The sequence below is a fragment of the Pteropus medius genome, unplaced genomic scaffold, assembly GCF_902729225.1.
Source record: "Pteropus medius unplaced genomic scaffold, Ma_sr-lr_union100, whole genome shotgun sequence".
Lineage (NCBI taxonomy): Eukaryota > Metazoa > Chordata > Mammalia > Chiroptera > Pteropodidae > Pteropus > Pteropus medius.
The window spans coordinates 16,048,414-16,060,687 of NW_024340849.1; the positions used below are offsets into that span (position 1 = coordinate 16,048,414).

The window sequence follows — 12,274 nt, forward strand, 5'->3', positions numbered from 1 at the left end:
CATAGTTGATCTGAAAAATACTATCAAAAACCTGACCTAAGTGATATTCAGACAACTCTGTATCTAGTTGCAGAATACACATTATTTTAAATTTCACATAGTATATTCAACAAAATTAACAGTATACTGGTCCATAAAACAAAACTCTATAAGTTTAAAAAGACAGAAATCAAATATATAATTTCTAATCACGATAAAATAAAATGAAAAATCAATAATAAGAAGACATCTAAGAAAACCCAAACTTAAAAAAATTAAGCAAAAGAATAACTCATGGGGCAAAAAGAAATAAATGAAAATTAGAAAACATTTTGTACTAACTACATGATAGTGAATATAGAACATATTAAAATTTATGAGAAACGAGGAAAGTGGAACTTAGAGGAACACCAATAGTTTAAAAGCCTACATTATGAGGTTAGACCTTAAGAAGTTAAGAATAGAAGGCGAAGTATGACTAAAATAAGTACAAGAAGGAAATAGTCAAAATAAGAGCAGATCTGAAAGAAAAAAATTAGAGACCGATAATAAGCCAGTTAGCAGTGTTAAAGGCTCTCTCTTTGACAAGATGAACAAATTGCTAAACCCCTATTTAGAGTCATCATATATAAGAGAGAACATAAATCATCAATATAAAAAATAAAAATGCAGTTATCACAAATAATAAGATTATTTGAATATTATGAATGAAAATTCTAGGCTAACAAATATGACAAAATGAAGTACACAAATTTCATGGAAAATTTAACTTGCCAAAACCAACACATGAAAAAATACAAAACATACAATACATATGTGTTAAAGAAATCAAATTCATTCATTATCAAAGAGGAAATCTCAGATCCAAATGGCTTCAATAGTAAATTCTATCAAATATTCTAGTAATAAATAATATCAATTTTATACAAACCTTTTAGTAACAGAATCGCAAACTGTCCATCTAATTTAATAAGACAGGTATAATTTTAATTAAAAAACTGGATAAAGTCACTACTATGAAAAGGAAATTGTAGATAAATAGACCTCGTGAATATTGGCACAAAATCCTTAATAAGTATTAACAAATCAAATCCAACAATATAAGAAAAGGGTTGTACATCATTACCACGTAGAATTTGTATGAGAAATTCGATATTAGTTTCCTTCAAAAATCACTCAGTATAATTCATCGTATTAAAAAAGAAAGAAAATCATACGATCATTTCAAGAGAGAGAAAATTATTTCACAAAAAATCGATAAATACTCATGGCAAAAATTCCCAGAAAGCTAGGAAAATGAGAAAACTCCCTTAATCTAACAGACACCTATGAAGAACCTCCAGATAACTTATTTCATGTCTCCAGTCAGATCAGGAACAAAGCAAAGATGCCTGCTGCCATGTCTTTTCAACATCTTATTAGAGATCTTAACCAAAAGAAGGCAAGACATAAAAAGCAGATCAGAAATTAAGTGTTAAACTGTTCCTATTCACATACGAAATGCTTTTTTAAATGGAACTCTCAGAGCAGCTACAAACTACTAGTAGAATAGATGAATTTAACAGATCTTAGGATACAAGGTTAATGATTAAAAAACATTCAAACTCTGCAAAGAAACCACCAATTGTTTTGTTTATTCCACTGAACATTAAAGTAGGCATATCAATTTTCATAGTATCTTTTTGAAAAGCTATTTGAAACATAACTTTTAAAGCTTTAGAAATACAAAGTTGTCTAGATATTTTATACACACATATATAATATATAGTTTCTATTTTAATATGTACTAAGATATATCTAACTCATTGGCTAATGACACACATGTTAGAAAAAATGCCAGTTTATTTGTATAACCATAAAGATTCGGAATAACAACAAAACACTATTGATTTTATTTCTTATCTTACGTTAAGACATGGGACTATGTTGAAACAGCAACACCTATGCACATATACGTGATCACATGTTGGTGTATGTATGTAGTTACTCTTTCCAGACAAATTTTAAAATGTAAACTCATGCTTACCAATGAGGTAGGTTCATATCCCATTTTACCTTTAACAGTTTTCCTTACTCTCTGGAACATACCTTAACAAGAGAAATTTCTTGATTTCTTGTTAAGCATTTGGAGAGATCTACTGGTGTTAATCTCCCAAATGCCTCAACTTTGCTAGACTTGGAGACTCCTGGAGTTGTTTGTTTGTTTGTTTGTTTGTTTGTTTTGATAATAAAGAGCATCATTATCAAAAGGACATAGTGAAACACTGCAGTTTTCCTTCATGAGTTCATTCTGAGTTTGCACCATGTCCACACTGCCGGCGGGGAGCCTGAGCACTGCCATGGGAATCTCTCCCTCTGGTGTGTGGCATCAAGATGAACTGTCAGAAACAATGTATACTGAATAATGAATAAATGAGAGTCCCTTGACATAGGTTTGACAGCCATAAAATATGAGTTTTGTGATTGCCTTAATATTCCAACTCAGGGACTGACTGAGAGAATATTATTTCTAAATGCCAAGCTAACTACAATTTTAAAGACTTTCAGGAGGTGCTTCTCTTATTAGTGTTTGAAGCAATTATAGAGAGAATGGGTCAGTGCAATTTTCCTCCTGCACTTAAAAAATCTTTTCTTGCTACTGCAAGAAAAGCTATTCAAATTCAAATCAGGATTCTCATCACAAATGTTCTGTTTGTGAGAGACATTGCAGAGAAGCTGCAGCCCCCTCCTTCCCCAGTCAGGCTGAGTTTGAGGACATCAGTGTACTTCATTGCAAATAAAATAGTGTTAAACCAACAGGTAGAATTAACTTCCTTTTTGCTTTATGAGAATTGTTTAAATCCTTGGCACCCTGTATATAACATATATTTCTTTAATTTCCCTCTGTTAATGATATAACTTCACTGTATTATGGAAAATCAGATATGAAATGAATATGAACACTTTAACACATCTTAGCACTCTCTGAATACACAGATTTTCAATAAATTCTGAAAAATCAAAATTTAAGTATAGTATTCAGTGAACTGAGGTCGAGAACAGCAAGAGAATTTGGATTGGGGAGAAATCAGAAATACATGTAGAGACAAGTTCGATAACTCTAAGCTACCAGCTTGACTTAAAATTCATTTTTTTCATTTTGTTATATTACAGTCATAATGACATAGCCATATAGTTTTATCTATAAATGCAAAGGAAAAAGAAGATAATGTGACTAGATAATTCAAGGTTAAAGAAAAATTGACAGAATATCTTCCTAGTGAGAAAAAGGTGAAGAATGTGTTGACTTTTATTTTATAAGAATTATTAAGACCAGAAGTTTCAATTTATCAGCGGAAAAAGAAAAATAATCCAATGCACTTTTTATATCCTTACCACACATAAGCAAAGGTATACGCCAGGGCACTCACACTGTGAATCTCTCTAGATAAAATTCCTTAATTCGAAAATCCAGAGAGAAAAATCTGTGTGTGTGTGTGTGTGTGTTTGTGTGCGTATAGACTGATAAAAGATTTAAAAAGAGAATTGTTTTAATAGTTAATATATGATTCAAATTGAAATAAAATTCCAAAAAATAATTTTCTAAGAAAAAAATAATGTAAATGTCATTTATTTCCCTTAATAGAATGAAAACCACAGGTACTCACCTAACCTCTCAATGGAATAATATCGCTGTTTACTATCCACACGTACTGTCTCAGCATAAGGACTCCCAACGCCGTAACCAATAATATAACCTCGCACCACGATGTTTGGGTTCAAGGGAGGGGTCCAACTCATGATGATGCAGTTGGTCTGTGGCCTCACATGAAGAGAGCTTGGCTGATCAGGGACTTGAGACTCTAAAATTCAAAAAGAGGCATCACCGACCTGTCTCATAATAGCACATATAGCATGGTAACATTCCATTTAAACAAGACTTAATATGTTCCGTAGATCCTCATTGGTACACCACTTATGGCCCATGTTCCTCTCTGTTTCAGCATGTGATACATTTTCTGTGTTTCACTAGAGTTTCTTAAGCACAAGAGGGAACTGAATTCCTTCCATGGGGACTGTAGCAGCATGCATTTTTATTCTAATAGTTTTTCTTAGGCTTATTTTTTTCCCATATATTTCTTCTTAGGTGTCATTAATACAAAGTGAAATTGAAACAGCACCCACATCACATGGACCAGCTTAAAACTGGTTCTGCTCCCTAAAGCAGATTGGTGATTAATGCAATCTTTGAGTTATTTTATAGAGACAGCACTGCATGTGTGCCATCCCTGTCCTCAGGATGAGCCCAGAACCAAGAATCTTCAGTTTACCGAATTCGAGTAATGGAAATGTGGCTACTAGAGCCCTTTACAAAGCAAGAGGTCCTTCAATGAGAAAGATGCAATGCCCAGACCAAATATGGATGAATATAAAAATGACCAATCAAACCCTGACAGATTGGAATTCCTTCGTCCTTTCTTTTGCCAAGTTCTAAAACCCTCCAATCAAAACTTGCCCCGCCAACATTACCTCATGCCACTCTGTTCTCCCTAACCCTTAAAACTTGTCCGGATGCCAGATCTGGGAGACAGATTTGAGCTGTGCCTCCTGTCCCCTGCAAGTCAACTAGCATTAAATAAATAAGCTCTTTCTTCTCTAAAGGCTGTTGTCATAATTTTGGCTCTTCCGTACATTGGGCAGCAGACCCTTGCTCAATAATAAAATCAAGAAAGATATAAGAAGAATTGAAAGGAAAATGAAACATCAAAAACTGTCTTCCCCAAGGATTACTTACTCTGATTTAAGTAAAAACAAAAATAAACGTGCCAGTCTTTTCTTAAGAAATTGTCAGGAGAAACAGTTTAGGGCCATGATTTGCTCAGCATGGTTAGGATGGCAACTGACTGATGTATGGTTTATTGAATCTGTGAAAAGCTCACTTATTAGGAAAGTAAAGGAGACAGTGACCTGGATTAAAGCCTCATGGCTTTTGGAGTGTGCAAATTTGGTTTAATATCAGGCTTTGTCACTTACTAGCTGTGTGTCTTCATGATATCATTTATATTCTCTGAGTTCACCTTCTAATTAAATTGGCATTCCAAATTATTGGTAGACTCGAAGACTGAGCCATGGAAGTGAAAAAGAGAAGAGTCCAAATTGGCACTCTGTGCTCACTAGCTGTGAGAGGGTTTAAGATCTTATGTATCCTCTTTAAGCCTCGGTTTCCTCACCTGCAGAATGAAGATAAGGAGAGCAATGGTCTCATATGATGGTGAGAAGACTTAATGAGACAAGGCATAAAAGCACTCTCATTAGGAGTAGCCATTAGGGAGAGAATGCACATGCTACCGAGATATAAATTTTAAGGAAATCGGGTGTTCAACTTTAATAAACTGTTTTTCTGATTTTTACATCATCATTCTTTCCTATAATCTCATCTTAAAAAATATATGAATATTTTTGGACACTTATCATCATTAAATTGATAAATATTTATAGATTATCTACTATTTTTGGGGTGCGGGACAGGTACCCATAATAACCAGGACACAGGAGAGAGTGAATATAGCAGACATGAAACTTGCATTCTTGGGAGACAAGCAAAAAAGCAGTTGAATATATTATTATAAATATTTTGATAGGTTTATGATAGGCACATATAAACTATTCTTTAAAAATCAGGTAAGTATTCTGGGAAGAAATTTTAGAAAGAATGTGCCCATCTAAACTTTCATACTCCCTTAAGTGCTTAGCACAGTCCCTAGCAATTAATAATAGGTACTCAAAAATATTAGTAATTTGAACCTTATTCAAACTATTTGTGTTCATTCTTTCTTTCCTAACTGAAACTCTCTAATGGTAACATATGTCAAATTATGCAAGAGAATTTGATGTTTAAAGGTAATATTATATTTTTCTCCTTGATGTAATAGCAAAAGGAGATGCCATTTGTAGCACCAACTTTACCCATTTTCAACACGCACATTTCCAGCTTAAGTAATATATGGAAGTGTGTCTTTTATTAATGTTTTTAAAATAGGCACCATACTAACAGCTTTTCAAAAGATGCTACATTCTAAACATGCTACATCAACAGCATTTTTTAAAGATGCTTTTTTTCTTCTTGAAGATGCTCAGTTGTGAATAAAAGGAGACAAGCTATTATTTATCTGTCCTGAAAAATCCTGGTGATGTAATATGCAAAGGCATCATAAAAAATTATCTCAAAATGTGGACATAAACCTTAACAGCAGAGACACAATGTTTGTGAAGGATTTCCCACTATAAAACTTAAGTAAAAGTAATAAAAGAGATGAAAAGGATGGATTAACACTTTTCACAGAAGCTCTCCAGTGTCCTTGAAATGTAATGGGCTCTACAATAAATTCAGGTGAACACATTTGAAGCTTTTGCAATAATTTTTGAAATGACAAGATAATTTTATATTTAGAAAATGAACCGAATAGTATTCAGATTTTCCACAATTATGTGTACTAACAGCCCCTCTTCCTCAAGATCCAGTGTGTAGTGTGCATGCATCACCATGGTACCCTTAAAACTCGAATAGATATAATTTTGTGGGTGCTAACTTAACTAAGTTTTTAAAAACAATATGAAAGACTACTAATTTTAATAACAATATTCAACATCTTTTACAATAAAAAGAAAAAAATTATTTAAAATGTTTTCAGAACAATAACTTTTTCCATTTTTCTGCAAACCATAGAGTAGCTCCTCTGCAACTTAGTTAAGTTAGCACCCACAAAATTATATCTATTCGAGTTTTAAGGGTACCATGGTGATGCATGCACACTACACACTGGATCTTGAGGAAGAGGGGCTGTTAGTACACATGACGCATCTTCATATTTCACTGTATAAAAATAGTTTCAGTCCTAGATCCAAATCTCAAAACAATTTTAACATTATAAAAAATAAGAGTATTAATATATAAAAATATATTCTGCCTCTTTATCAAAATATTAAATGGTCTTTCACCACCTAATTAAGATCATAGGGCTAGAAAGAAGGGTGCCAATCAAGGCAGTATTAGACCTAAGCCATTCATAATACATGGTCTCATCAGAAAGATTACTGTGTTAGAAGGTTGTTCATAAATCTGAAATAGCCCATTTGTTCCCCCTTCTCATTTATTAAAATAAAGACAGAAATGAAAAAGTTCCTTTTATCCTACATAAGTTTTCTCTGACACAGATGACTTTATGGATTATGAAAAGTTACTAGTTAGATGAACTATAAAACATCAATTTAAAAATTTGCTGTAGTAGGTATGTGATACAAATTCTTTTTGTTTGGAGGCTGAAACTAAAATTTCCTACTCAGAAGTACATGGAAGATTTAATATGTACCTCTAGGACAATGATTGCATATATAAAGCACAGATAAGTATTAAGGCAAATATTGAAATAATCTGCAACCAAGGAACATATTTTGCCTGAAACATCCAAATTAATGAGGCCCCAAATTTTTACTGGAGTCTGAATTATCAAGATGACTAGGTCAACTGCCATTCTTGATTATACTATGAAATTATAGATTCTGTCTTAATTTGTTTCTAAAGAGCATTGATTGTTCTTTGAGTGGTGATTACAGATTTCCTTTAATGAGTAATGTTCACATATAGATTAACCCCTGTGACAGTTCAACAATTACTGTGCCAGTCATAGTCCTAGGTACTGGGGATATAGTTTTGGGGGGTGGGTAAGACAAAAAAACAAACAAACAAAAAGAATGAACAAGGAAATCATGAGATCCTGGTAAGTGCTATGTCAATGGCATAGTAACGGACTCATCCAGTCGGGTGTCCCTGGCAGAGTTTAAGGCAGATGATCAGAAGAGCCAGTCAAGCAAAGATCAAGATGAAAGCTCCATAGGTAGAGGTAACAATGACCACTGGAGTCCTATAGCAGAAATGAAGTTGGTATTTAAAGAAAAATAAGCAAAGGAAGTCATTGTGACTGAATGCAGAGGGTATGAAGGAAAATAAAGATAAAAAAAAGAGTCACCAACTGGGAATGGAAAATGGTGTAGCTGCTATGGAAAACATTACAGCAGTTCTTCAAAAAATTAAAATAGAATTACCGTATGATCCAGCAATTCCACCTCTGGGTATATTCCCAACAGAAATGAAAGCAGGAATTCAAACAGGTGCTTATATACCTGTGTTCATAGCAATAGTCAAAAGGCAGAAGCAACCAAAATGTCCCTCAAAAAATGAACGGATAAACAAAATGTGCTCTATACACACAATGGAATATTTTCACTTTTAAAAAGAAAGGAAATTCTGACACATGATACAACATGAGTAAGTCTTGAGGACATTATGCTAAGTGAAATAAGCCAGTCAGAAAAGGATAATCGCATGATTCTACTTATATGAGGTACTCAGAGTAGTCAAATTCATAGAGACAGAAAGCAGAATGGCGATTGTTGGGGCTCGGGGGAAGCGGGTTATGGAGTTGTTTAATGGGAAAAAGTTTCAATTTTGCAAGATGAAGAATTGTGCAGAAGGGTAGTAGTGATGGTTGCACAAAAGTGTGAATTCATTGAACTGTGTACTTAACAATGGTTAAGATGGTAAATTTTATGTTCTGTGTATTTTCAAACATTTAATAAAATTATGAAACCCTAAAAACGCTTTTGTACTTATCTGCATGGCCAATGTGGGAGTAAAGTGGATATATTTGGGATATTTGGAAGGTGTAGTCAACAAAGCTATAGATCGGATGTGAGTGGCATAGGAAAGAGGAGACTGGATGACAAGTCGTTTATCTTTGGCTTGGGCAACTGGTGGATGATGTACTGAGATGGGGAAAAGCAAGTGAGTTGTTGAGTCATGTTAAGTTTGAGATGCCTATTAGTCACATCTATGCAGATATCAGGGTAGTAGATAAGTATAAAGTATGGGGATTTGGTGAAAGGCCATGGCCACTTACATAGATATGGAAGCCATCAGCATATAGGAAAAATTTAAAATAACTGTCTATGAATGTAGATTTAGTATATGTGTGTAAACAAATAAATTACAATAAAAATTCCCCCTTTATTCAGAGAAGAAAACTGAGGATAGAGACCAAGTCTCTCATTTGGCATTCCTCAATATCGAGGCCAAGGGAGGTGAGGGATCTTGAATAGTTGTTAAAATTTATTTTATTCACCTTCAGACTTCCTTCTTCATAAATTCCTCATCCTTTTCCTCTTCAATTTATTTCAGGTACTCAATTCCCCCAGCCCTTTTTTTAAATAAAGAAACTTATTTTCAGGGGAAGATCCTATATCAGCCATTTGTCCCTTACTTGTTAACGTCACTAACATCCAAATGATGTTGATATGGCCAACTTCTTTACGATGACCTAAAGGTCATGTTTGATCTGTCCCTTCCCCACCTGCTCACTGCGCCCCAGTCATCCACGCCACACTGGACACTTTGCTGTTCTTCACACATGCCAGGCATGCTCTGGCCTCAGGGCACTTGTATCTCTCTGCCTGGGACGCTCTCCTTAGGACATACCTTCCTCCCTCACCTCCTTTAGGGTTTTGTTACTTAATTTCCAGGTGTAGCCCTTCCCTGGTTATTATATTTTAAAAATGGCTAGTTTTTCCTAATCTCTAATAATTCCAATCTCCTAATGATCGCTTTTCATTATCCCCCTTAGTATTTATTACCACTCACTTTGCTACCTATTTAATGTGATTATTTCATTATTGTCTCATCTCCTTCCAAAAATTCTGTCACTCTAGGAGCTAGAACAGTTCCTGGCATGAAGTACTCAAAAATAGGGAAATGGAGGTTTCTATTACTTATAAGGTTCAGTACAGCTGTTGTATACTCTGTCAATATAAAATTACCACAATTTTCTCAAACTCCATAAAATAAGAATTTTTTTAAAAATTGGAATAACATAGCCTATATTTCTTTATAGAGAATTGCATAATGTGATTGGTACACCCAAACTCTGTCTTCCCAGACAGGTCTGGTTCATACTAATGTGTCCATTTCTACCAGCCCGGCCTTCTCTCACCAATGGACATTATCTTCCTTAAGCCACTCATCTCTATCCACTTTAAATGTTATTTATTTATTGTAGTGGAAAAAAAAAACCACCTATTCACCATCAAACTCTAACTTGTATTATTTTTTTCAATTCTGCTCCTACCATTGTCTCAGTATTAATTTTTAAGCATGTTTTTTAAATTTACAGGCAGCAAAATTCATTCAGTAGTATATGGTTCTGCACATTTTGAAAACCCATTGAGCATGTATCCACCAATCTCACCATGGTATGGGACAGTTCCATCAGCCTCGATTATTTTCTCCCGCTGCCACCTTTGTAGTCATTCCTTTCCCCAATCCCTCAGTATTAATGCAAATAATGAATTTTAAAATTTCATTCCTCTATAAATATATGCTCTTTTTTTTACTAATCTTATTTATTTTCAGCATTCGATTTTTAAAAAACCATCCAGGTTTTTGTTCCTGTTCCTAATAACAATAATGGCTAAAATTTATGGAGACATATTATGCATAAGCATCATATTCAGCATTTCAAGAAACACTTTGTCATTTAAAGTTTTGCACAGTTTGTGGTCTTAGCAATTCCATAAATTTTATATATTATTTAACCTCATTTTTTTTACTTTTTAAAGTTAGGATTTATAATTTTAACTTTTCATCTTTTGCTTACTTTAAATGTTTTCCTTCAGCCTTGTTTTATGTTAACTAATCTCATATTCCATTATTTTACTTAATTTGTGGCTACTTTTATTTGTCTAGTGCTAATTTAACTCTCTCATTGCTCTTGAAATTGAAAATAAATGTTGATAGAAACGAATTAAATTGGTGGTTGTCAGGGGCTGTGGGGTGGGGGAAATGGGGAGATGTTGGTCCAATGGTATAAACGTCCAGTTACAAGATGAACAAGTTCTGGGGATCTAAACAATACAGTATTATATACTTAAAAGTTGCTAGGAGCGTAGATCTTAAGTGTTCTTATCTACACACAGAAAGGTAACTATGTGAGGTGATGAATGTATTAACTAACTTTATTATGGTAATTAGCATGTTATAGCTTAAGAAAGCTGAAAAAAATTAAAAAGAAAACACAATATAGGACAAAATCAGGAAAAAAACAAAGAAATTCAAGGACAGCAAGTGGGTATAGTCAGTACTGTAAAGAGGGAGTTTCAGTATCCCAACAGTGAATTCTAGTTCTGAAAAAAAAAAAAAACACAACTGTGTTTCCTAAAGCTGTGTCAGTTAAACTGGTAGAGCTGAGGCAGGGGTGGAGGTGCTGCTCATCTGTGTCCTTCCATGCCTATCGACAATCTTACTCCTAGTGACAATAAAGGCAGACCACTAGAATAAACTTGTCTTCCCAGCCTCAGTCAATAATCAACATGTCCCTGAAGAGACAACTGATCAGATTCCAGGTCCTATAACCTCTGAATGTTTATACGCCGATCATGGTTCACACTGACGATAACTCAGTGGGAAAAAAGAAGAAGAAAAGTAAGATATTCCTCAGGAAAGAGACACTTGATGCCATGTCCCAAGTTCAATCTTAAAATAATAAAGATTCTTTCCTTCCCTGGTCTTCTCTTGTTTAGAGAAACTGCAATAGTTCAATTTCAGATTATTAATAGGGAGACACCAGTCATTTTTTTTTTGTTACAATGTTGGACAAACATGAGCTCTTTCTGTGGAGTTCTTGATTTGACAGGTATCCCCAGAAAGTTCAGATGCTTGTTTAGGAAGGAGACTGGTGTGTCAAATAGAACACGGAATAAAAAAAAACTCCACACAATGAAATTCAATATTATTTACAAACTCTTGACTTCTTGGGTAGGAAAAGCTGAGTTTGACAGTTAGAAGTGATGTGGCTTTCTAAGAGCAGCTATGGAATCAGAGCATATCAAGATCTGAAAGATCTGTTCTCTCAATATAGAGTTCAAAGACATCAACTTAAAATATCATAAAATATCACTAAAATCACAGATGTTTCTATCATGATGCATTTTAACAGATACCTCATAGTGAATAATCTCCAGACTTTTGGCCCTTCAAACGAAAAACTCCATTCTGAATTGGATATGGTAGATAGGGTCTCAGTCCTTGCTAAATCATGTATTTCCATGAATTCTTCTCTAACCAGATTATACCCCTACTCACTCAAACAGATCTATTTGTTTGCTCTAAAAAAAAAACATGTTAGATATAAAATCTTATGCTAAGCTGCTCTGTAGAAAACTTGGATTTTCATTTTAATATCTTACATGAGGAAAAGGTAATGTGTTT

At 34.0% G+C, this 12,274-nt stretch overlaps 1 protein-coding gene across 1 annotated transcript in view; it reads right to left on the reverse strand.

The window, feature by feature from the left end:
- The window catches only part of DCC (DCC netrin 1 receptor), a 983,855-nt gene that overhangs the window by 146,427 nt on the left and 825,154 nt on the right, over window positions 1-12,274 (reverse strand). Inside the window, exon 15 of the mRNA XM_039841340.1 lies at window positions 3,627-3,821. Coding sequence (XP_039697274.1) covers window positions 3,627-3,821 — 195 coding nt within the window. The remainder of the gene's footprint in view (window positions 1-3,626; window positions 3,822-12,274) is intronic.